Source organism: Sphaerodactylus townsendi, linkage group LG08 (assembly GCF_021028975.2).
Source record: "Sphaerodactylus townsendi isolate TG3544 linkage group LG08, MPM_Stown_v2.3, whole genome shotgun sequence".
NCBI classification, from domain to species: Eukaryota; Metazoa; Chordata; class Lepidosauria; order Squamata; family Sphaerodactylidae; genus Sphaerodactylus; species Sphaerodactylus townsendi.
The window spans coordinates 36,132,125-36,159,075 of record NC_059432.1 but is presented as its reverse complement, the minus strand read 5'-3'; the positions used below and the strand labels follow the sequence as shown (position 1 = coordinate 36,159,075).

At 41.7% G+C, this 26,951-nt stretch overlaps 1 protein-coding gene across 3 annotated transcripts in view; it reads right to left on the bottom strand.

Moving 5' to 3' along the window:
• Positions 1 to 229: 229 nt before the first annotated feature.
• MYOF (myoferlin) overlaps positions 230 to 26,951 on the bottom strand; it is a 118,574-nt gene continuing 91,852 nt past the window's right edge. For all 3 annotated transcript variants that reach the window (XM_048505859.1, XM_048505860.1, XM_048505861.1), the window contains 16 exons: positions 23,204 to 23,215; positions 21,886 to 21,984; positions 21,245 to 21,370; positions 19,493 to 19,648; positions 18,202 to 18,293; positions 17,438 to 17,608; positions 12,809 to 12,957; positions 12,006 to 12,145; positions 10,356 to 10,444; positions 9,517 to 9,612; positions 8,439 to 8,580; positions 7,118 to 7,217; positions 5,947 to 6,140; positions 4,758 to 4,867; positions 3,292 to 3,439; positions 230 to 1,225 (listed from right to left, as the gene is read on the bottom strand). In XM_048505859.1, the coding sequence (XP_048361816.1) occupies positions 1,190 to 1,225; positions 3,292 to 3,439; positions 4,758 to 4,867; positions 5,947 to 6,140; positions 7,118 to 7,217; positions 8,439 to 8,580; positions 9,517 to 9,612; positions 10,356 to 10,444; positions 12,006 to 12,145; positions 12,809 to 12,957; positions 17,438 to 17,608; positions 18,202 to 18,293; positions 19,493 to 19,648; positions 21,245 to 21,370; positions 21,886 to 21,984; positions 23,204 to 23,215 (1,860 nt within the window). In that variant the 3' untranslated portion in view covers positions 230 to 1,189. The remainder of the gene's footprint in view (positions 1,226 to 3,291; positions 3,440 to 4,757; positions 4,868 to 5,946; positions 6,141 to 7,117; positions 7,218 to 8,438; positions 8,581 to 9,516; positions 9,613 to 10,355; positions 10,445 to 12,005; positions 12,146 to 12,808; positions 12,958 to 17,437; positions 17,609 to 18,201; positions 18,294 to 19,492; positions 19,649 to 21,244; positions 21,371 to 21,885; positions 21,985 to 23,203; positions 23,216 to 26,951) is intronic.

The window sequence follows — 26,951 nt, the reverse complement described above, 5'->3', positions numbered from 1 at the left end:
TTAATGCAGAAAGCACAAGAAATAATACTGTATCTCATAATACTGAGTAGTGAAAGAAACAAGAAAAATGTACTGTTTGATCCCATGCAGAATTACATCTGCCATCCCCAAACCACAGATTTCAGTAGGGGTAGATGAGCCTAACTGAATAGGATGAGCATATTATACAACTATCAACTTGATGTCTGCATATTTGCTACTCGGAAATAACCACCACAAGGACAAATTGTGACTTTATCCCTTATTTCATTGTTTTGCTCATAAAGTTGGAAATGTACAGTACAGTGATCTTTTACATCACTAGTTAACAGTTTTTATTGCACTACATTTTGCTTTACAAAAATACGTATAGTATCTGGTTTTTCAGTGAGTGAAGAGGCAGGATTTCAAAGTGCACTTGATAAAAATACTTTAAATAGAGCTGATCTGTAAAGATAGAGGGAAAAGTAACAAACATTTTGAAAAAAAAGTCATGTAAAATCAAGGAAGACATAATTTTCATATACTGGTGCGTTGAAGAAGACAGCTGGCCTATCCTATGCAGAGTACTACAGTACAGGGTAGTGATAGTAACATGCGTATCAAAGGTGACATGACACAACAGTTTTGGTGACACACCAATGTTCACCAACATTCAACAATGACTATTCTCCCTATTTTCAGTTTAGTAATTTTTATAATTATTTGACATTTCTTTATATAATACATAGTGCCACAATTTTTAAAAAGAAATAAATGCATAAATATTTTTTTCTTCTTTGTTGGGGAAGTGACATGCCAACAGAGTTATATTAGGCATTTTCTGAATTTTTTACTTGCTGTCCAGAATTTTTTACTTGAGTCCAAAATATTCTCCATCACTGGTTTTGGCCCATGCATAGAATTGCACTGCTAATCTGTGAAAGTGTAATCCATAAAAAGTCCACAATATGGGCTATAAGACTCTTTTTTGCTTTTCTGTAACAGAATAACACAACCTACTCTGGAAGAGATAGAACATGGTATCGTCTTCCTTTAATTACCCAAAACTTAATGAAGGACAGTTAAATTCTTAGAAATTATCCCCTTCATGGTTAAAAACATAAGGGAGCAGAGTTACAGGCACAATGGGGAACTTGAATGATTTGGCTAACTGATATATTTGGTCCATATGTAGAAGTTGTCATTGCAATGTTGCAATTCAACTTTTTTAAATAGGGCTCACAATCCTCATTGACAGGTAGTTCTACAAAAAAGAAAAAAAAAAGAAGGTCAAAATGCACGTTAAACATTTAAACACACAGGGTCATTTTAAATGACACGTTTTATCAGTAGTCAGATTGAGATATATAATAACCTGAAGGAAAACCAGGGTATATTATTTCACAACTGTGCCATTTGGCTAATCACCCCAAGTCCAGTGACAGCAAATCCAGATCTGAAACAGCTGTTTGCACTCAGTAGGCTACACCCCTAGGACAGATGACAGCATACACTGTGGGGGAGGGGATGCTATTGAGAGGAGTGCAGAGGATTTGGCTGTACCTACAATGCCCTGAATTGTGAGATGATTTTATACATGGCACAAAAAGCAGGGAACCCACTAGGGATCATGGGTGCTGCCTTCTTATTCCTCTTCCTATGAACTCTGCTTTTGTTTTTTCCCCTCTTCTGCTGGTGACCACAGCGGCCTCTTCCATTTCCCTGCTTTTTTCCTTTCCTTCCGTTTACTTGTTTTTCTGTTCTCTCTTTCTTCTTCAGCTTCCCCTCTGTCCCTCCCCTTTCTCCGATTCCTTCCTTCCTTTGTTCCTACCTACCTACATTTTTCGCTATCTGTCCTCCTTTCCCAATACCAACCTAGGCAAAGCAAAACTGCTGCAGATGGGCATGATGTCGTCTTGTGAGATTTCAGTTGGAATTTTTTAAAAATGTTACAATTTAATGGGTTTTGAACCACCACATTTTAATAGGTTTCAGAATATTTTTTGCCAACTTGGGAATTCAACCAAGTTTGTAGAAATGTCTCTCTTATCCATATGTGGTCCCACTATATGAACTGTTTGATCCATATTTTGGAGCCAATTTCAGTATTAGATATATAACAAATGAGAACCTGCAAGGACTTGCGAGGGACATTTCATTGCCCTCTCCTCCACTACTTCTTTCCTCAAAGTACTCATAGTCTTTACACTTTTCTTGGTTCCTTCTCTCCTTCCCATGCAATAGCCAACCTACATTTATCTGGCCCTTTGTTTTCAGCTTACCTGCTCTTCCCAGCAGCCTCTACCTAGGCCCAGAGGGATGATGCCAGGCCCACTTGTATGGTAGGGAGCCCAGGGATTTGTGTGTGGAAAGGTAACCTCATTTTCCGTATCTCCCACCCCAGAGTACTTCTCTTCTCTTTCCTCACAGCAAGCCCCATGTTGTCTCCTCTTCCCTGGTTCATTCTCTCCTTCTCAGACATTTACCAACCTATCTTTTATCAGCCTTCCATCTTCAGCGGTATACCTTACTTACTTCAATTACACTGCACCTTTCTCCATGGTGGAGATCAAAGCAGCTTACATCATTGGATGTATTGTACATCATTGGATGTATTGCCTTTTTTTTTGTAGAATGATCTGTATTGCCCGTTTGCAGATCCAGTCACCAAATATAAATATCCTCAAGTTTGGACAACTTGGCTATTAGAATATCAGAGCAAGTTTCTTATATCCCAGTTCATGGTGGTGGGGGGTGGGAATCGGCCCATGGAGGTGGCGCAGTCCTGTGCTGATGTGGGTGCCCACTCCACTGGTGCAAGTGACAAATGCGCCGGCAGAGGGAGCAAATACCTGGGCAGTCGGGTACTGCACAGCTCCGCAGTGCCTGATCCTGGAAGAGCCTGCTGCTCTGAGGCTCTGCTGCCGTAGAGTGCTACGCCAGTGCAGCTGAAGGTAGGTCAGGGGCATTCCTGACCACAGTCAGCTACCACTGGGCTTTCGGTCCAGGAATGCCCCTTTCCTAGCCCCTGACATACGCCACTCGAAAGGAATGAGTGATTCTCAGGCATCCAGAGGTTTTCTTGCTTTTTCTATCTTCCCACGCCACCTAAAATTCCCTTGGAGTTATTGTTTTACCACTGCTTACTGAAAATAATTAAAGTAGTTGAGCATTTTGAAACACACACACAAAAAACCCTTCAATATCTGTAGGAATTCTGCCCTGCACAAATTTAAATCCTGAATTCAAGCTTCTATCCTACTTCTATCTAACCCAGAAAGACCTAATGTTACAACTGGGGGAAAACGTTACAAAATGTAAAATGCATACCGGCAATGAATAGAGGAAGATTGCCACAAATAGGAGCACAATCAGCAGGAAGATGAGGCCTATGAAGACCCATTTGAATCTGCGCCAGACAATGAATTTCATAGTCTTGCAAGGATTTGTGAACCAAAGGAAGGAAGTTTCTGGACGACTATATTTTGAAAGAAGAAAAAGAAATACATAAACCCCATTAGTGCACAAGCATGTTTACAGGCCATGGGACAGTCATGGCCATTTTGTAGGAAGAGATTATAAGCATCCCTATGTACAGCATCTCAAGTTGACCAGTTATAGGAAACAGGTGTTCAAGTGCCCTTTGAACATTGCAGGCCATTGCAGGATTATTTTGATGCCTCAGGTGAAAGTTCATTTTGTCATTCCCTACAGTGCTGGGCCATTGTGTTCCCTGAATTAAAAGAAAAGAGCCTGCAGATTACAAAACCACTGGGTCCCCCGGGTCACAGGTGTGTTTTCCCAAAGGACCAAGTTTAACTGAATTCACCAGAGAAGTACTTTATTTACCTTGAAATTGCTTTATCAGGGGGTAAAGAACTGTTGCTGATTATGTTGGGCCAGCCTTGCTTTTGAACAGTCTCCAAGGATCCTCCATTTCCCTTCTTGTCCTTTTCTTACTTACAACTAACCCTGAACTCTCTGATCCATCTACTTCTTCTGAAGACATTGCTTGACCTGCCCTAATATCTCAGTGGGACTGGACTGCCAGAGGGTTGTCTGCCTTCTATAGGTATAGATGCTCTTTTTAATTTTTTTTTATTTTCAGTACAAAAAGAAAACCAAATATACCAAATGATAACAACTGCATTCAATAAGAAGGTATACTATAGATGCTCTGATGTCACCAAAAGGCTAAAAGCCAAAGTCTATGTAACCAAGCGCTAAAGTGGGCTCGGATGACTGCAGAATGTGAATGCCTAGTTTTACGAAGATCTATGTATTGTCGAAGGTCTAATGCCAAGTTTTATGAAGGTCTAAGGTCTTTCGTAAAACTGAACCACATTATTCTTTCCTGATTGCACCACATTATTCTTTTCCACACGCCACTTAATTTTTATTTTATTTTATTAGTTTTAATACCCCGCTTTCCCCAGCCAAGGCCTTTCTCCCTGGAGGTTAACATGCAAATCTGCCTCTCCTACAATGTCTGTATACCCAGTAGCTACTCTGCTGAAGTGTGGGCTTAGTTGTGCCAATAAATAAATATATAAATGCATTCCAATTACATCTACAGAGTCTTAGTCGGTGGACTGGATTGAAGGAAAATTCAGCTCCTCAGTAAGCCTCCAACTATGGAAATTCACAGACATCCTGTTGAAATTAAGAGTGTGGAGGCGCTTTCGTCTCGGAAACAATGCAGACAATATTTTTAAAAAATAATCTAAATTCTTTGGGGTATTGGGGAGTATTCTATAAGACATTCAGATTAATTAGAAAAAAAGGAAGTTTCTCACTTTGGTAGATCTAACTTTGGGTTCATGTTAGGTTCATCTCTTCCTTTACCAGCTGGCCGCTCATCGATGTCTTTTTCTCCAAGGACCTCCAGAGTCATCTCTATTTTACCCTTCAGATAAACCAAAATATACCGGTAATCAAAATCTTCACAGTAAATTTTACCTAAAAGGGAAGGTCTTTTAACTATTTTCAAGTTTAAACATTTGTACTTCTAGGGACATGTGAATAAACTTCATACTCCATCCAGCTTTACCTTGCTTCTCCTTTGACATATATGTTGAAAAATAATGCTTGTAAAAATCTTGCACATTTTAAAACCTACTAAAAAACCCCTGCATGTTTGTGTATACGTAATGTTCCTGATTCTGCCCTCCGTCCCATGCTAAATTTTACAAATGATTCTCATTGCATGTGTGTGAAATCCTCCTTGGCTATACAAAACTGCCTTCTTCCTGTGATTGTATTCAAATTTTGATTAAATCTTATGTGACAAGGATATAAAGTTGTAAGTGCACAATCCTTGGTTTTATTATATATGTAATTGATTTGATTCTGTCCCAGGAACTAGTCTCTGCCTTCTTAAGATCTCTGTGTCCCCACCTTCCCCAGTCAAAAGCACTCTTGGGGGATGCCCAGGGATAAAAAGCTGCTAGACACAAGCAGTGTCTGTACTGGGGGTGAATGGGGCAAAACTGCCTTCTATCACTGAATTCTGTGGAGGCTCTACTGGAGAAAGAAAAAGCACAATTGTGTCTGATTCCTCATCCTCACCGCAAATGCCAGGCGGCTTTTTGTTTGGGGAGGGGTGCCTCAGAAAGTTGCCATAGGAAGGCAAAGGCAGAGCCCATTTCCACAGGATCCACACCAGTGTTTTAAAGACACATACAATGGAACATGCAGAATTTAGCCATCAACCAGAAAATGTCAAAGACAAAACCAATGGATCATGTCCACTTAAACAGCAGGAAATTTGCTTTCAGGGGACACTGCCTATGATAGGCTGAGGTTGCACACACTTGTGCGTGGCATTATTGCCATAGTGATCACATGTGCCATTAAATTAGTCAGGTTTGAGCTTAAAGGACTTTTAAGAGGGAAAACAGTTGTGTGAGATATAGGAAAGGTTCATTACCAAGACTGAAATTCTAGCAACTAAGGAACTGTTTATACATATTAAGCGAAGCCTACTGCTAAGACACGTGAGCCATCTTTTTCCTGGTAGCATGGCCACCACCCTTTCATGGACTTCTGTTCAAAGAGCGAAGCAGCTTTCAGGGGCTTGAAAGAATTGATGGGCTTAGATTCTGGAAGCATGTCCAACGTGCACTTTTCTGAAACCTTTGCCGGGATAACCGCATTGTGTAAATCAAGTTCAACAAAACCTACAGGAAAAAGGAAGGGAAAAAACCAATCTTATATACTCTGTCAATTTTTCAGTAAGAACTTAAGAAGAGCCTATTAGATCAGACCAGTTGTCCACATAATCTAGCACACTGTTTCACACTGCAGAGGACAAATAGGGCATAGAGACTGAGGCCTTCCCCTCCTGTTGCATCCTAAGAGCCCATTCAAAGGAGGGGGGGCTGCCGGCGGAAGTGGTGTGGGCTTCCACAGGCACAAATGCCCTCCTCGGGGCACTTATGCCAGAAGGAGGGTGATCCCACTGCCATGTGGGCTCCGCCACCTTCCCACGTCACTGGAGTGCGGCACTAGATGCCATGCTAGCATCATGGGGCTGCCACTGCCAATGAAGAGAGGGCGGGCTGGGGGAGGAGCCAGCATTAGTCAGCTTCCTCCTGGCCAGTCGTTGTGTTATGCTAGCGACTGGTAGTTCTGACGTATGGGACCTCAGTCAGCAGCATAAGACGGGTGGGGGGCAATGGGGCTTCTTGGTGGTGGTGCTGCTGGGAAGCCCCTTTGAGAGTGGTGCAGTGGCTTGGCTGCAGCTGGCCACCCAGTCTGTGCATAGGGCTGTAACACTGGTATTCAGAGGATTGTTGCCTGTAGATATGGAGGATCTCTTCGGACACCATGACTAGTGGCCCCTAACCTCCCCTTTATGACTCTGTCTAACCTCTTTTAAAACTATCTATACATGTGACCATCACTACTTCCCCTGCCAGTGAATTCCAGTTTAATTACTTTTTGAGTAAACAAGTGTTTCCTTTTCTCTGTTCTGAACCTATTTCCCAACCATTTCATTGGATGTTCCCAAGTTCTACTATTATAGGACAGGAAGAAAAGTCTCCTTCCATGCACTTTTCCCACCACATGCAAAGTTTTATAACTCGGGCAACAGCAATTGGTTGTTTCTTTGACAGATCTCTCCACAACCCTCTGGTTAAATTTAAAGTCATACCCAGATAGTCATCCAAGGAAAACTTATCGTTGTCCCATATCTGAACGATAAGCTTGGGTGGGATTCTGAATTCCGTACTGTCAAGACTCCAGAAGTGTTCCTAAAGAGAAGAAGTCATCATATTTTATGGAGCTGATGTTCACTACTGCATCCTCTCTCCTTCCTCCCATGTATAAATGCTCTGCACACAGAACTGGCCAGTTCTACCCCCATCACAGCCCCCTTGAAAATGGTAAGTTGCGTTTTCAGGAGGGCTGCACATGTTAATCAAATTGGGATCCACATGCTGTTGGATATAGAGAGGAGGCTTATGAGCTTACAAAATGAGACAAAGATTTGCAGTGATCACAAGGAGGATCTTCTGTGTAGAAGGATGAAGCTATACGATTACATGACTTGCTTTATGCTACTTGCAAGAATCCCAGCCCTGGTTGTCATGCACCTGGGCTTAATTTGGCTGGCAGGCCTTCCCTTGGCCTCAGACATAGAGGGTTGGGTACCACCTTAATCTACCTCCTCTATCTTAGCTCTTCTCTCCTGGGAGTCAGAGCTGGCCTTCCCTCCCTGACCTCCTCTCTCAAGCCTTCTGAAGACCTTACCCAGACTTGGGGCTTGCCAAGTGGGATGCCTCTACCCAGAAGGCTTATGTGGATGTGGGCCAGCCTGCGAGGGACCAACAGCACCTTCAGAGCAATTTCTCCCCTGTCACTCCCCTTCCTGGCTCTTAGGGTGGAGCTTCCTAACATTGTCAGATAGCTGACTATTAAAGGGCCGGCTGTCAGTTGGTGCCCAAGTCTTAAAGAGCCAGTTGCTGTTAATCAGCTGGCTAGTACGCAGCACTTTATAAGGTGCATCGGTCACCTCACTGAGTGTGGTAGATGCAAGACGTGATCCTGCGGGGGGCTGAGAAGGAGAGGGACATGTTGTTGTCTCCACTGTGCCCCTCCAACATCCCTTATGCCACAATAGACATCTCATGGTAGATGAATGTAATAGTTTGCTGGCTGCTTTTAATGAAAAGCAAAAATGGGAAACATGGGAGGTTAACAGGAAATGTGGTGTGGAAGGAAGAAGGGCTGCTCAATTCTTTCCTCTTTGATATTGGTCTACTCAGAATTGCCAAAGCAGGGGAAACTTGTAGGAGAGGAATATAAAGGGCTAAAAGGATCTTTGTCCTCCATGGGGGCTGGCTGCATTAAAAGAAACAAAGCAAACCATATCAAAACAAACTCTTAGGAAAGAGTTAGATCCTACTCAGCATCATGTACAATTTGGTCTCAAGATTAACAATTATCTTGAACTTTATTTGAAAAAAAATCACCTTTTTGGAAACAGTACAGAGCTGCTCAGCTGGAAAATAATCAAAAGGAAAAATGAATCTCCAGTTGAAATTCCCCTCCCCATCCAGGGACCTGTAATGCACATCTGTTTTCTGCTTATTTTCTTCAAATCCAGGCATCCATCTGAAAATCAGAAGCAAGAAAATTTGGCCATTCACACCTAATGGAACCGACGACTGTTTGCAATGAAACAGCACTTCACAGTGATTACCAGACTGAAGGATGGCATTTATGTTCTAACGCACTAGAAATGAAATACAGATTTTGGCAATACTTGATTTCACTCCATTAGACCCATCGGAATTCAATGAAATGTGGCTTGTACTCTTCATAACACACAGTGCTAGAACTCTAAATCCCAATGAAATCCCTTGAACTCCAGATGACTAAAAAGGCATATGACCGATCCTCACGGCAGATTCAAAGAGACATTTCATTACATTAAAAATGAAACATGTTCCACTAAACCATTCATTTCATGAATCACCTCTGACTTTGAACTCACAAATCCCTTGAGGTACATCTATTTTACATAGGAGCCCCTTGGGGATGGGGCAGTATAAAAATCTAATTAATTAATAAATAAATAAATAAATAAATAAATAAATAAATAAATAAATAAATAAATAAATAAATAAATATTACACATAATAAATACAGATTGGCTTTTTTCATGAACAAAAGGAACTTAGTATCTGGCCTTCTACAAAGCTTCTTGGTCTATTTTATAGATGGCTCACACTAGTGATTTCACAGTCTCTAAGTTGACCCTAACATAATTCAGTGAGCTGAAACCAATGAATTTCAATGTAGTCTTTGCATAAATGTTACCATATTATTCATTCTTTGGAGTTCTTAATGAGAAATGGAAAATTTCAAATTATTATCTAACACAGAGGTGTCCAGCTCTGGTACTTCAGATGTTCATGGACTACAGTTCCCATCAGCCTCTGCCATGCCAGCAGGGGAATTGTAGTCCATTAACATCTGAAGCGCCAGAATTGAACACCCCTGATCCTAACAGCTATGTTCAGTAGATCTGGGCTACAGCAGCCTTACCCTTTCACATAAATGTCACTCATTTCTTCCCCTGTGATGCTTTTCTCATCTAGAATGACATCCTTTGTATTCCATATAATGACCCGCAGTTCATATCTGTAATACAGATTGGGAAAAATGAAGTCACAAAGGTTCTACTCTTGACTTAGTATCCTGCAGAAAGTAGGCAGGAAGGGTATAAGGCAGTGATGGCGAACCTTTTCGAAACCGAGTGCCCAAATTTCAACCCAAAACCCACTTATTTATCGCAAAGTGCCAACATGGCAATTTAACCTGAATACTGAGGTTTTAGTTTAGAAAAAACAGTTGACTCCGAGGTGTGCGTTACTTGGGAGCAAGCTTGGTGGTAGTTGGTGGTTTTGCTTTGAAGCAACCATGCAACTCTCCCAACGGGTGAATCATGACCCTAGGAGGGTTTACTCAGAAGCAAGCCCCATTGCCAGCAACTGAGCTTACTCCCAGGTAAAGGATCATGCTTTAGTTCTTCACATGAAAATCAGTGGGGCGTAACAGCGCTTAACAGGGTTACCTACACTGCTTCCCCAAAACTAGGTCTTAGGTTTAATGCTAATAATCGAGCCCAGTGGCTCAGGCCAGCCTAGATGTGTGTGCGGGGGCGGGGGGGGGCACTCTGCGTGAGCCCATAGAGAAGGCTCTGAGTGCCACCTCTGGCACCCGTGCCATAGGTTCGCCACCACTGGTATAAGGTAAGAGCAAAACATTACAGAACACTATCCAAAACATTTCACCCACACATTGTTCTTAACATAGCGATATGGTATCATTGTGTGGAATTTCCAGAAAAAGCAGAGCCCCTGCCTTCATCGTGGTCTACTCACTTCTTAGCTTTGCGAGGAGTGATGTTGAAAGGAGGGCCAGGAGGGCCCAAGCTTTTGGGGAAGACATCCACCCACATCTGAAGCTTTCCCTGCACCAAGAAAACCCCAGTCAAGTAAGTATTAAAAAACACACTAAACCAACACTTTAATTTTTCCAGTGTCATCTGATACATCTTGCTCCAAAGATTGTGCAACTTGTTTTGCACAACTAAGAGGGCTCTGGGCTTCCTCTGGGAGCACACAAAGGCACTTTGCAAAGAATTTCGGTAATTGAAGTGTTGAATTCGCCACACATGACCATGCAGATTTAATTTAGAGTTCCTTTGCTAACAAGGATTGGGAACACTTTACTGGCAAGAAAAATACTGTGCGATTCAGCATATTTTGTTACTGCAAACTACAGTGTCATTCAAACAGAACCAATAACCTTTTCAGTGACAGGCCCCTGTGCCTGGAACAGCCTCCCAAAAGGGGCTCCTATGTGGTGGGGAAGGTTGCTACCACCCTGGCTCTCTGGAAAGCTAATCCTGGACAAAGGGGAACTACACTGCTGGTGGGAACAGAAGGTGCTTTTAGATATTTTAAAAAACACATATTGTTATGTCTTTTGTTTTAACGTTTTATAAAAAAATAGTTTTTATATTGTTGTTATCTGCCTTGTGTCCTGAAATGCACAGGATAAAGACAGACTTATAAATATTTTAAACAAAATAAAACAACTGACACACACACACACACACACACACACACACACACACAAGCAGTCAAGGATCCCACAATGGAGCTGTCCAATGCAGAGCTGGTTTTATATTGAAATTAAGTTACTACAGCAGATTTGGAGGCTTTCCTGGAACAATCCAAGGCCATATCTGTCTCTGAGATAATGAGTGTGATCCAGATGAAGTTCTCCACTAACACAAGGCACTGCAACCAGCTGAACAGAATTTCCTGTCTCCCTGCTTCCTGCCACAGTCCAGTGATCTTCCAAAATGTTCCTCTTTGAGGGACAAAGAATGATCAAGAATGGTACGGGGGCAAACTGGAGGTCTGCAGCAGGAAGCTGGCAGGAAGCTGGCAGAAATTACAACTCCCCTTCCACTAGCAGAAACATTCATTTCCATCCAACCCAATGTACTATAACTAAGAAGTCCATTGATGAAATATTGATTTATACATGAAAATAAAGAAAATAATCATACTATCTGACTAACCAATATTTCATGAATGCCAAAAATTAGGAAACAATTGTGGTTAATTACTTCATAATGTCTTTAGATTTTCTTTAATTCTTATTACCTGGCTGATATTTACCACACTTTAATACATACTAGAATTTTGTAGTACAAAACTTGGGTGCAATAGTTCATGGTGATTCGTCCCAAAACAAAGCGTAATCCAAACAAAGTAAACACTTTCTAAATCCTTTTGATTTAAACAGAACGATTAAAGATGATTTAAAGGACTCCCACTTAGACTTGTATGTGTTACAGTACAAGATATAGCCTCATTTATGGACAATTAGAATCTTCACGTAAAGGAAGGTGGAGAAGGAGAGCTGGGATCTATTTCCACACTGTACTCAGATTTGAATGTGTTCTCTGTATCTAGCTATGCCAAAAGTGCTAGGAAAGTAAAAGAAGTTTAAAGTACTTGTGAGATGTTTGGCTGGAAGGTACTGTACAAGGTTCTTGTCTCTACATGTTCAGGCACCAAGCCCTGAGTTCTGAGAATGTGAAGAGCAAGCCGTTCTTCCGCAGGTCCGAGGTGTTCATGTAGTTTTTTGTTGACCTCTGAAATAAAGAGAGACCATTTAAGCAAGTGCAAATGCACACCGAAGTAATGAAATCAGTGTGTGTTCGCATTTACAGTTGTATTGAAAAATGCCTTAAATTCAATGGCTTTCTTTTGGATTTAGGGGTCTCAGCACAGGCACATTCCACAGCTAGTTACGGGAAGGCATGCTGCCATGCACTTCTCTCTTTCACTTGCCCACGGTCTGCAACTGGAATGCCCCAGTTGTACATGCTGAGCTGGTCTTCTATAGCACGATCACACCCTACAATTTTAAATGCAGTTTTAAAATTATTTGTCCAGGTAAATATAAACATTCATGGAAAACACCGAATAGGAAGAAACACAGGTCGATTCCCCACTTACCATCTGCTGCGCGCTACTCTCGCCAAGTAGTGCGGGGTCCCACGGCACTCCCCACTACAGGGGCGGCGACAACGCAGCCGCCCCGACGCTGCCGCTCTCGAGCCCCCTCAGTGTACATCATTCCTGGCGCTCCTCAAAACTGTGCCTTTTGATGACCCCACGCAGAGCATGGGGTCATGGGGAAGCCTGGGAGTGCGCCAGAAATGACGCGCACTGAGAGTAGCGTGCAGCAAAGGGTGGTCGATGGTAAGTGGGGAATCGACCACAATCAGTGAAATAACTAGCAGTGAACATACCAAATTCATCCAAAGTGTAATCTCTGCCTCCATAATTAATTCTCATTCCATTTTCAGAAAGGACCGGTAGAGAGTAGCCTTTGACCCGGGCTAAGTTTTGCAAGAGAAGTGTTGGTTTCAGTTGATCTCTCCAGGTGTTTACCCCTGAACTTTTACAAAACAAGAGCACAATTCTATATGTAATCTTTCTCTTGCGGATACACAAACTATTTCTTTTTTATTTTATTTTTATTTATATCATCAATTGTCCACTTTTCTCACTGGGATTCAAGGTAGATTACTCAGAATGGGTCAATATAATCAACAGGATGGGACATGCAGTAAACAATGATATAGAATTGGGGCTTTAGAATCAACCAGAAATCTAAAAAACAGGACTGAAGCAAAGCATTAACATGGCACGTTGAATGACACAAGTTTATAGAATAGGATCCAACTTACAGCAAACGAAACACAATAGTATAGATGACTGTCCCTAAAGATTTGTCCCAGTTTCTTTGTGAATTATTTTGTACAGTGCAACCCTATCACTTGCACAGAAAAGCCCTCTTGAATAATTAAGTTTTACCTGGATTGCAGAAAGCCAGCAGCATGGAAGCGTTACTGATCTCCCCAGGCAGACCATTTCACAAGGTGGGGGACACAACAGAGAAGACATGACTACAGACCAGAGGCGTAGCTGGGCCAAACTGTGCCTGGTGCACATTCTATATTTTCTCCCCCCCACAGCGCTCCCCCTTTTCCCCTTCCCACACTTACCTTAGTTCAGGGATGGGCAATTATTTTTTCCATGGGGCCGCATAAGAAACAGAAAATATTGTGGAGGGCTGGGCCAAAAGGCAGGTGGGCGAGGCGCTTTTGAAAGCCCCGCAGAAGCCGGCAGCCAAGGCAACCGGCTTCTGCGGGGCTTTCAAAGGCGCCTCGCTCCCCAGCACAGCAGGGGGGCCAGTCAGGGTCATCCGGCGGGCCGGATGTGGCCCTCGGGCCGTATAATGCCCAGGTCTGCCTTAGTTCCTTTCCTTTTTGAGAACTTTTTCAGGCTGCAAAAGGCCCATTCTCAGTAAAAACAGCCTGATGGGAACTATACTTCCCAGGAGACCTTGTGAGCCCCAAAGTCTCCTGGGAACTGTAGTTCCTCAGGCCATTTTCACTGCGAACAGGCCTTTTGCAGCCTGAAAAAGTTCTCAAAAAGGAAAGGAACTAAGATAAGTGGGGAAAGTGGGGAAGGGGGGCACCGCAGAGGGGGCAGGGGAAAGGGGAAGGGGCCTGGGGTGATTTTCTACGCCCCCAGGCGTGCACCCAGTGCATAGAGCACCCCCATCCCCTTGTAGCTTCGCCACTGCTACAGTCACTGATTTTGCCCATTTGCAGCTGGTACCTGCAGAAGGCCCTGTTCAGATAAGTGAAGCTGTCATGGTGGAGCATAGAGGGAGACAGTTTTGCATATATGAGGGTCAAAGGCCATAAAGGTTTTGTATGTGACAGCAAATACTTTCAAGTGAGCCCAGTAACTGAAGGAGCAGGCAGTGGAGTGACTGTAGAATGGATGTAATATACATGCACCACTGAGCTCTCAATGACTGCCAAACTGCAGCATTCTGCATCAGCTGGAGCTTCCACATTGATTTTGAGGGAAGACCGTGTACAGTGCATTACAGTAGTCTAGTCTCAGTGTCACCGTGGAATGGATCCAGGTGGCCAAGGTCTGTTATATCGAGGTATTCAGAATACTCAGAATGCTTACAGGGCAAAGTAAAACGTCCCTGAGTCCACCATCCCTACAAGCCTAACGCCTTTCATGCCTGTTCATGTCCCCAACCAGCTACTGAATCATCATCACCTGTTCTTTATTTCAAGTAAAAATGTCCCTGTAAGAAGTGCCGCTGTCAGGTAGCCAATAAAACCTGGCTATATGCCTATGTCACTGAGAGTAAACAAAGGTAGTATTATGTAAGGAAACCCCTTACACTGGCATGCTGCCAGATCATATCAGCTAAATGACAGCTGTACTTTTATGCAGGGACAGGAAGAACAAGGATTTTAAAGGCATGAAAACAGCACTGATTCAGCAGTAAACAGAAGTACAAAGAGATTTGTTTTAGAAAGCTTCCACTGCTGCTAAAAATACTGGATGGAGAAAAAACTGCTTATGTTTACAGAAAGTGAGAAGGAACTGATGTTGAGGTACACAATTGTATCAGGTGAAAATGAAAACATTCTCAACCCTTTCAACACCTTGTCCCCAGGATCAATAACAATACAGCCCTAAGGAGAATTACTCCAGTCTAAGTCCATTCATTTTAATGGACCTAAACTGAAGTAACACTCCTTATGAATGTGGAGCAAATCATGGAGTGTGAAGGCAGGGGCGTAACGAGGCAGCCCTGGGCAAACTGTAGCCCTGGGCAAAACCTGAGTTGGATGCCCCCCCACATGGGCGGCCACTCCACCGGGACCAAATTTTTTTTTTGCACCAGGACATTGGTGCCTGCAGGGGGTGCATTTTTAGACATATCAGCACCAACATTTCAGCATATCATCAGGAGATTGTCCTTATGCTACTCCCCAAGGTTGGTGAGGTTTGGTTCAAGGAGTCCAAAGTTATGGACTCCCAAAGGGGGTGCCCCTATCCCCCATTGTTTCCAATGGGAGCTAATAGATGGGGGCTACAGATTTGAGGGTCCATAACTTTGGCCCCCCTGAACCAAACTGCACCAAACCTGGGGGTATCATCAGGGCAGTCTCCTGATGAGACCCTGAAAGCTTTGAGACTGTGCCTTCAGAAATGTGCCCCTCCCAGCCTGCAACCCCCATTGACAGCAATACAGAAAACTCAATGCAGAACAAAGATTCTTGGGCAAATTTCTAGGATGTTCCTGAAGGGGGTGCATTTTTTGATGTATCAGCACCAAAATGTCAGGGTATCATCTGGAAACTATCCTAATGGGACCCCCCAAGTTTGGTGCAGTCTGGTTTAGGGGACCCAAAGTTATGGACCCTCAAATGGGGTACCCCATCCCACATTCTTTGCTAAGGAGATGGGGGCTACCCTTTTGAGGGTCCATAACTTTGGACCCCCTGAACCAAACTGCACCAAACCTTGGGGTTGCCATCATGACAGTCTCCATATGATACCCTGAAATTTTGGTGCTGATATGTCCAAGAATACCCTCCCTGCAAGAACATCCTGAAATTTGCCCAAGAATCTTTGTTCTGCATTGAGTTTTCTGCATTGCTGTCAATGGGGGTTGCAGGCTTGGGGGGGCACATTTCTGAAAGCACAGTCTCAAAACTTTCAGGGTCTCATCAGGAGACTGCCCTAATGATACCCCCCAGTTTTGGTGCAGTTTGGTTCAGGGGGGCCAAAGCTATGGACCCTCAAAACTGTAGCCCCCATCTCCTATTAGCTCCCATTGGAAACAATGGAGGATAGGGGCACCCCCTTTGGGAGTCCATAACTTTGAACTCCCTGAACCAAACCTCACCAAACTTGGGGGGGTAGCATAAGGACAGTCTTCTGATGATACACTGAAATTCTGGTGCCGCTAGCCTAAAAACTGCGCCCCCTGCAGGCCAAAAATGGAAAACCACTAAAATACCCAAAAACGAACCCAGCATTTTGATGCCCCCCACAAGGTGATGCCCTGGGCAGCTGCCCACCTTGCCCAATGGGCATTACGCCTGTGTGTGAAGGTCTTTCTCCCCTTGGCTAAACAGACCCCCTGATGGGCTCAGCAACAATTCTGAATAGGGATAGAATTAATTTAAACTGTGCCTTAGATAGGAAAAACATAGCATATTACAGTGGAACCTCGGTTTTCATTGCTTCGGTTTTCATCAATGTTTTCAGTGAAAAATTTGTCTCGGTTTTCATTGATTTGCCTCGGTTTTCATCGATTTGCAGTAAGGTGCAGGGGTTTGTGGAGAAAAATCACCTGGACAAAGCTGTTGCAGGCCATGTCTGCAACTTGTCTCATGACAATGTCTTGCCCCATTTCAGACAAATCTTAAAGAGGCATCAGAAACAGACCTCTTTGGACAGCTTTCTGGTGCAACATTGGTCCACTGGCTCTGAAGCTGATCCTAGTGGTTATTGTTTGTTATTGTTTTCAGCATTAAACACTATGTTTATTCACCAAAAATGTGTTTTTGGTATCTTTTTTGGAGTGCCTAGAATGGATTAATTGGATTTACATTGATTCCTATGGAAAAGTTTGCCTCGGTTTTCATCTGTTTTGGTTTTCATCTATTCTTTTCAGACGGATTACCAATGAAAACTGAGGTTCCACTGTATATCCAGTTACAGTCAGTGATAGGTTAGCACCATGGTGGCGAACCTATGGCACTCCAGATGTTCATGGACTACAATTCCCATCAGCCCCTGCCAGCATGGCCAACTGGCCATGCTGGCAGGGGCTGTTGGGAATTGTAGTCCATGAACATCTGGAGTGCCATAGGTTCGCCACCACTGGTAGCACAATGTAGCCAAGTGAAGTGTTTTTGACAAACATCGGTGATGCTGACAAACATGATGTTTGACAAACATTTCAATTGGTGATGCTGAAGCAGGTTAACTTTTATCTTTATTTCCTCAGCCTTTTTAAAATTAACAGTATAACAGGGACTTACGTGCAGTACTGCTGAGGTATTCCACATTGAGAACCAAAACGGGAGAGGAACCTGTTCTCCAGATCAATGGTGGTTTCCCCGACTTTCTCATCTCGTGTCAGCACATCATAGTCATACACAGAAATCTTCAGATCCTTCTCTTGAGGCAAGAAGCAGCTCAGTTCATACATTCTAAATAATAAAATACCCAGTATTCTTCAAATTAATGCTCACAACAGCACTTTCAACATTGTTCATAAACCTGTAACTAGTTCCAATAGGTATTGCTATTTTAATATGACTACCCAGCCCATTCTGAAAACAAATGGATTATAACAGAAGTCTATCATCAGTGTAAGGAAGATATAGTATTACAGCCTTTCTACTACCAATACCCCTTTATCAAATGTATAAAATACCAGTTTTTAAAAACCTGTTTTTTTGTAGTATAGAAGTTTTAAAGGTTTTTCAAAAAAGTTTTAAGAATTTGCATTTAGTTGCTTTATTTTTCAGCAAATGGTGACAATTGTTCTATTAGTCCTTCAAGAATCCTCTCTTGATAAAAAGCAACAGAAGATGACAAAAATCAATGGAAAAGCCATGCTCTGTCCCCATGACACATTCCTTTCTGTTTTGTATGTGAAAGTAAATTCAACTATTCATTTCTCTATGATTTCAGTGCTGCTGTTGATATCGCTGTGATGCACTGTATGGAAATTAGAATCGTTTTGACAATAGGATCATTTTATTTTTTGGTTTTTTGTGTGTAAAAATAAATGAGTTACCTGCCAAAAACTGGATTGATAGTGTTGGGAACATAATTATCTCTGTCTTCAATAACTTTTTTTCCTAACGTAATTTTAATGTATGGATCACACTGTTTGGAAACAAGGTGTAAATATGATGTTAATTAACATACAAGTCAAAATTGGCACATATGCTAGACATCATTATTATCTATACCAATTAGTCATTTGGTCCAACAGACGGTAGCTTTGCGCACATGGCCTTTGTGCAAATAGAACTCTCTTCCATTTAAGTCACTGGGGAACAACGTGAGGTCCTGATGCTATGGAGTGCCATGTGTGCAGTAAATCCCTAGTATCTAAAAATAATTGCTATCTATACCCTTTTCCACAAAAATAAGTAGGTGTGGTCATGCATGCTACAGCGGAAGTCACAGCAGTGTGTTTCCACACTTTAAAGTAGTACAGATTTTCCGATAGCATTTATAATGTTATTTAAGCACCACTTTCATCCAAATCAGATTTCTTATACTAGTTAACACAGAACTTTGAAAAAATAGTATTTATATTGCCCCAGACGGCTAGCAGCAAGACTTACTTTTCTCTATAGTTGAGCCCACCATTTTCTTCCCTGCTGCAGCACAGAGTCTACTGAATGGGGAAGAAAATGGTGGGTACAACTATAGAGAAAAGTGAACATTGCTACTAGCCACCCAGGGCAATATAAATGCTATTTTTTCAAAGTTCTATGTTTACTAGTGCAGGAAATAATGATTTGGATGAAAGTGGTGCTTAAATAACATAAATGCTATTGGAGGATCGGAAAGGGGGGGGGGATGGCAAATGCTAGAACCCTGGAGGAGCACGAAGAAGGTCCAGGATGTTCAGGTGGTTTAACTGCATGCCTCCCGAGTTCTTTTTGTAGGAAAAAGTACATGTTGTTGTATTAGTCTGCAAAGTGCTTTACTACCTTTTTGTCATCAATACTACCAATTGTGAGACAATTATCTGATGGAAACTGAGGGTGATACTGACTTGATCAGGAGTTTAAACCTAGATTCTAAGACTAAAGTTGATATTCAATCTGTCATAATCATAGTGTTATTAAGCAGCTTAATTTTTTCTGTATTTTGGTGCTAACAGGTCTTCACATTTCCTGAGTCTTCCCAATAACAACAACTACTACAACTAACTACAACTACTACTACCACCACTACCACTACCACTTTTCTACCAAGTTCCTAGTTCAGGATCCCAGACAAATGAAGGGCTCCAACCACTGAACCAAAATAGCTCTAATCTAAACTAAATCCTGGATACATTGGCTCACCAGCCCATTGTTATCCTTAGGTTGGAGAACTAAGCCGCGGACAATATAAATCCGTATAATACATTCTTGAGGTCCACTGTCTGGTAGCTCACGGAACTGTCTGGGAGGAGGTGGAACAGTAGGGTCATCTGGCAATGGGTAGATCCTGAAGGATCCCTAAGAAACATCATAAAAAGAAACATTGAAGTTGCAACCAAACAACACATTTCACTAAGTGATTAGCTACCTTTTCTGCTGTGCCCATGGAGAACAATATCACAATCAAGTTTTATTTGAAGACCACTGAAGAAATTACTCAGCACTGAGTCCAGTAACTCTTTTAAAAAAGGTAACGTTTCCCCGTCAGTTGTGGTCAACCCTGGGGTACCACTGCAAGCAGTGATTTTATAGGCAAGCCATTTTTGTGGGGTAGTTTGCCATTGCTTTCCCTGGCTATTCTTTACCTCCTAGCTATGAGTAAGGTACTCATTTACCAACCAAAAAATGGCTGAGTTGACCATGAGCAAGCTGCAAGGATATTTGACCCACAGGGGGCTCGAACTCCTGACCATGTGAGTGGCAGTCACTTAACCACTATGCCACGCGGCTCCCTAGTAACTCTTTTAGTTTACACAAATGAATGGATTCTTATGTTGTGTAATTTAACTATGTGTGTGCTATTTTTATGGCCGTTTCTGCATGGTCTAAATATTCTGAGCAAGAGAAATAACCTGTCTATTCAAGAATTTTGCATAGTTCCCGGTCGTCAAGTAGGTTTGTCCTGCTATATTTCCCTCCTCCTGGGGTATTCATTTGGCAATTCTTTTCCAAACTCCCAGGGTGAGCCCGCTACCATGCACATACCATGGGAGCAGAACCAGTTTATTTTTCCTGCCCAGCTGCCTGATCTCCCTGCCACTCCGCCCACCCCCTGATCTCCCTGCCTGACGTTCATTCAAGCTGCCACTCAAAAACAACAGCCAATCAGAACGTGGGACACTGGCATGCTCAGATACATACAGAAATCCCAGGCTTGTGTGAAAGAAATTGGAGTATTTCCTCCCAGTCTTCACTGGATTCCTTCACAAAACGGGCAGCCATATGAAGGGAGAAACCAGGATAAAACAGACCCAGATTGTAAGAAACCGGTTGTAACCAGGTATGATTCGTGCAGAAATGGCCTATGTCACTGTTCTTATTTCATTTATTCTGCATTAGAATTCATTTGTACACAAGTTTCTTACCCAGAAGGCATCTCTTCATATATAATATTTTGAGACTATCTTTTAAAATATGTCCATGTGCATAGTGTATTCGCAACCATAGAGCAACATTCTTTTTTACACCTAACATAGGATAAGTTTATATACACAGCTGATCAAATCACATCCATCATCTTGGATGCCAAGCACTCCCATTCCTGTAAGAACTGTATGTGTTGAAGTCAATTTCTTCCCAGATTTCTCCCCAAACCCACACTTCAAGAACAATTGCTCTGGAAAGCTTCAGAACTAATTGAAGTCAGTTTTTGAAGGGCAGACGGTGGGGTGGTGATGCGTATTTCTGTAGCCAAGCATAAATGATGTCTATAAAATACTGCAAATGGTACGTATACACGGATTTAAGATTTGAACGTACCATATGATACATAATTGTTCATGCCCTCACTTGGAAGCTCAATTTACTCAACTAAGTACAATTTGCTTAATAATAATAGTAAATTATTTGCCCTGTTCTGCTTAACAGGGGCACTTTAAGATGTATTTTTTTTACCTTAAATTCCCCTACAACTGTAGGGTCATCATTTTCTTCAGATTTTCCCCGTAGCAGCTTGAAAGTATCACAGAAGTCTGTTAAACTCCTAAATTCAGCCACATTCTCCAGTTCACAGTTGTACACCTTCAAACAAAATGTAAGAAAAATTAGAAAAATGCTAAGCAAAAATACAAACTTTGATCAATTTAAAACATTTGCAAGTGTACCTGGTTATTAACGTTAAACTTGAAAAAGGCATTTGGAAAGAGAAAATTACTTTTTTGGATGACTATTTGTGGAGGAACTTTGACATAACTGGTGAACGTAAAATCCATACCATCTGGCAGAATAAACCAGTCAACAAAAATGTTATTGGGTGACTTTGCCTTATGATTTTTAAGTATAGAAATAACGTAATACTTGTGATAAAAGAGGAAGTTAGAGAAAATTACAGATTTCAAATGTTTTCTCTCATGAGGTAGCTCTGGAGTTTTTTCACATGGCAGCTCTTTCCAAAAAATACAAAGCTGAAGATAGATAACATCTCTGAATAAGGGTCACATTCCTAAGCAAAGTAAATTGAATTAAAGGCAGGTAATTTTAATAATTGGGTTGATATTTTACAACCAAAGTTTGGATTATCCACCCTCAACAAATACCTTTAGTGTTTCATATCCTTTTTGAATGTATTGTCCACATTTTTCAGTATCTCCTGTTGAAGCATAAAATTTACTCCACCAGTCTACAATTTCTTCTTCCTAAGGATGGACAATACAAAAAAGTTTAGCAACAACAATAGCTTTCAGAACGTGGGCCAAGCTGTTAAATGTGTTAAATGTGCCCCAACTCTGTGCAACACATGGTGTGCAGAGCAATATGTATTACATATTGAGGCATACAGTTGGGCTGCTTAGTAGATCAGGTTTCAAAGACTTCAGAAACTCAGATAAATCTACTGAACATTCAGTAGGTCCCTCAAATTCAGAAATCAGTTGAAGGGCCAAGAAGGTTCCTACACTACAGATCTACCAGAATCTCTTTCTACTTCTTCAAAGCCTCCAGTACATGTTCAGAGCAGTAGCGTAGTGTCAACGGGGTGCCGGGGACATGGTGGGGGCATTCCGGGGTGGGGGTTAGCGTGGCGGGCGGGGTGCAGGGCTCACATATCCTGGGAGCAGTTCCCCCTTGCTTGGCCCCAGGTTCAGCATCAACCAATGAAACCTGAAACTCTCTGGTATGAGATGCCCTTCCCCAGTTCAGAGCTCTACATAAATCATCTATTCCCCCCGCCCCTTCCAGTACCACCAAAAGATCCTTCTGGGAGCAGCTGAGCAGAAATGACTTAGGAATGTACTTCTGAAAATGTACTTCTGGAAAAAAATTATGTGGGGAGCAAGTAGTTTAAAGGGGCAAATGAATCAGAGAAGGATCAAGTATGCAAGCACACATGCTACTTTCCTACTTCATATTGGGTCTTCCTAAGACAGCTGTTATTGAAAGAATTAGGCCACTGTTACAAGGTACCAGAACTGTAGCCAATGTAAGGCCTTTAGATACTCCCTTAAACTGGAGCACTGATTTGTTCCTCTTGGAAATGTCACAGTGGAGAAACTGCCTATTGCCCTGATTCACATACACATTTACATCTGATTTGCATGAAATACCCCCTATAACCTGTTTTTTCAGGAGGCTCAGAGATGTCAGGCAGTCTCCCATAATTGACTTGGCTGAGGCCTGCTTAGTTATGACAAAGTAATGGCATTGCCACATATTTTAGAACAGCATCTTTATGAAAACAAGGAGAACTGAACACAAGCACTTCTGGGTGCTCCAGCATGAGTGATCTCAAACTGCTCCACATTTAAGGGAACTGGAAATGCCCTTCTGGTGTTAAAGGCCCACAACAAATGATTGGATCAAACACAAAGAAAATGAAATGTTTGACTACATATTTTCACACATAATTGATTCATTTACCTTTTCTGTCAGCTGTTCAGGAAGATACAAGGAAATGAAAAAAAGTAAAACAGAAGTAAAAAGATTAGTATTCAAACATACCGAATAAAAATTACACAAAAGAAAACTTGTGATTTTTCCAATGGATATATACATATAAAAACAGAATTATCACAAGAACCTGTGCTGATTTTTATCCCATAGTCATAGAATTCATTGATTTTTTTTTTCGGGATCTCCAAGTTTAGGATCAAAGAATGAAAAAAAAAGTGGTCTGATGTTCTATTCCTAGCAAAGGGGTCAAGGACTGCTTCTAAATTGGGACTTCTCTCCTGATGGAGAACAAGAAGAGAAAGTCCATACAACATGGTGCTAATTGTGTGGCATGACTTGGGAGTTTCCTTCTTTAACTAGATTAAAAATCCATTTTGGGCACTCCTGCATCCCCTATGAGGTGGGAAGCAGAGTGAACAACTTGATTAGAAGAAGAGGAGGAGGAGGAGGAGGAGGAAGAGGAGGAGGAGTTTGGAGTCTCAAAGCAGCTTACAAACTCCTTCCCTTCCTCTCCCCACAACAGACACCCTACGAGATAGGTGGGGCTGAGAGTTCCCAAAGAACTGTGACTAGCCCAAGGTCACCAACAGGTTTCACATGGAGGGGTGGGGAAACAAATCAAGTTCACCAGAGAAGAGTCTGCTGCTCATGTGGAGGAGTATCAAACCCGGTTCTCCAGATTAGGTCCACCACTCTTAACCAGTATACCACGCTGGCTCTCATCATATTTTTTGTTAGAATTACTTCTATCTTATTGGGAGTCCTGCTGAATTAAACCAAAGATCCCACTAGCCCAGCATTTGGTGTCCAACAATTCCTAAAAGCAAAAAGCAGTTCCCGCTGTTGTCTCTAGCATTTGGTCTTCAGAGCATTCAAAATATCTGGTTGTCCACTGCTGTAATTCTGTGAATAGGGCCGGGGCGGGGGGGATCTCAGGCACAGAATCCATTTTTTACAAGCCTTAACTGATGGCAAATACTTAGGAAAAAATATAGAGAACATGTTCTGCCTTTTCCAAATGCCTTAACAAGCAAAGTGCCCCCCCCCATCAGCCTTTCAAATAGTTGGTTTCCAACAATATTTTAAGAAACATACACTGAATTATTAGCAGACAACTGTTTGTTGACAAATTGGTCCAGAAAACAACTATAATCGGTAACTGAGAATGCTACTGATGACAGAACCCACAAGCAATTCTAACGCATGAAAAGCCAATAATGAAATAACCATATAGCAGCTTGAGATCTTGGAGGAAAATGTCCATGAAAAAGACCAGGACTAAATTTCTTACAGTTAGCATGGAGCCTCTTTGAATGTTGGCAACCTTGTTTTCAACTGAAATGCTGCTCAGAACTTTGTATCAATGCTAAATTTAGAACTGAAGTCATAATAATTATTATGCATTAAGTTGGAACTTTTTCTTCTCCAAAACCTCTCTGCAGAAGATCCAAAAGAGAACCATCAGCTGAGTGATCAAAGCACACATAAGACCCCATCTGTATTGAAATCATGCATTTTCTTCATACATACATACATGCACAGTTGTTGGAGTAGTCATTTTGCTGACTGCTGTTGACATACTGCTTAAGCACTAGAAATTGGAATGCAGCTCATGAAAGTTCTACATGTCATTACTTTAATCTGCACATTCTTTGTATGCTTTCCAAACAATAATGTATTATTTCCTTCTAAATTGGTCTATTAAATTCCAAAGGGATGCCATCTTTGAGTGAAACTGTACAATACAGTACTTTTAGGATCCAATCAAATTTTTAAATAGATTTTACTTTGAATCTCAAATTCTATAAATTACTTGGCACTGCCAAGACCTGTTATCTACAAATCTTTCACACATTATTTTTTTCTTCAGGACTAGTGGCAGGAAAGAGCTTGTCACTCTGGTACATATTTGTAGGGGTCATACCACTCTAATCTTATTCCATCTACACTGGCTTCCAATTTGCTTCCAGTTCAAGGTGGTGTAGTCACCTTTAAAGCCCTGTATGACTTTGGGCCAGCATCTTTGAAGACTACCTACACCCATATGGATCTACCTGTCTACTCTAGTCATCTTCAGAGGCTCTGTTTCACGTTCCCCAGCCATCTGAGGATAGATGGGGGGCTACCCAAAGGAAGGGCCTTCTTGGTTGGAGTACTGAGCCTCCCTACCCAGGGAAAGTAATCTGACTTCCACTATGTGTGTTTGTATTTATATATATTATTAAACTGTTTATTTTGTATATGCTATATTTTAAACTCTGTTTTAATCAGACATTTTAATGTTAGAATGTTTGATGTTCACCATCTTGGGACCCCTAGTTGGGTGGAAAGGCGGCACAGATATTTTATGAACAAATCAATAAGGTCATGAGTGAACCTCAGACCAAAATGCAGTGCTTGTGGTCTACTGGAGAGGGGTTACTCAGTTTGTGATATGGTGGCCCAAGACCTGGATGTGAGGTCTTGTAAAGTTTTGAGAAACTCTCAAAAGGTCACAGATCACAAACAATCAGAATAATTAGGATGTTTTTGGTTTTTCTGGGTTGTATGGCCATGTTCCAGTAGTATTTTCTCCTGACATTTCTCCTGCATCTGTGGCTGGCATCTTAAGAGGAGACATCAGGAGAAAACACTACTGGAACATGGGCTCATTCCGCACATGCAGAATAATGCACTTTCAAACTGCTTTCAGTGCTCTTTGAAGCTGTGCGGAATGGCAAAATCCACTTGCAAACAGTTGTGAAAGTGGTTTGAAAACGCATCATTTTGCGTGTGCGGAAGGGGCCATGGCCATATAACCCAGAAAACTCACAAAATCCTCATGATTCCAGCTGTGAATGCCTTCAACAACCAGAATAATCTCATGTCAAACTAGAATATGTTCACACTGAGCCAAACGTGGGTTATTAAAACCACTATCTAGCAGCATTAGGATTTCTAATTTCCTTAAATCTGAAATCAAACAGAGCAATGTAAGAAACTGATTCTTACTCCTATACTGAATTAATAATTACAATGGCATTTTTCAATCTGTGAACATACACACATAAAATACCAATGTCACTGTTGTTCTGAAACAGAAAATGAATGTTTTTGATTTTTCATAAGAATACTTCCAAATTAAGTTCAATACGTTTCCCCTTTCTCCTTAAAAATGTCAAACAACATTAGAAGTTACTGTACTAAGCTATTTGCTATACACTGCTCCTTTAGTCTTTAAAGTACCCTAAATAATAGAAAATGATATATTCTTGTGAAAACAGCAGATATTGTTGCTTGTGATTGGGCCATCTCAGAGGAGGCTTCTAACATTTTACCTGTTTTTTCCAGTCCTACATCATAATGCAGTTTCCCGGCAAAACAGAAAGATTTTAGGTAAAACATGAGGGGGCTCAGACTTTCCAGAACATTGTCTTTTGACAATGTTTTGCAAGATATTACTGGAATACTGCTAGGGAATGACAGCTTCCTTTCATTATTTAGATTCAAATTGGAAGACTAACTGGACAAGTCATTTGCTGCAAGAGCATCGACTTTACTTTAGCATTACTTTAGCATTTACAAGAACACATCATTTGCTCATTCAAATGGTTCTCTTCATATGGCACAATTAAAGGGCAGCTATGCTACATCAAATTCCAAATGAGGGTGGGTGGGTTTCTCCAAGCATGTCAAACAAGGTTTTAAACAACCTGTAACTGGAAAGAGAGAAAAG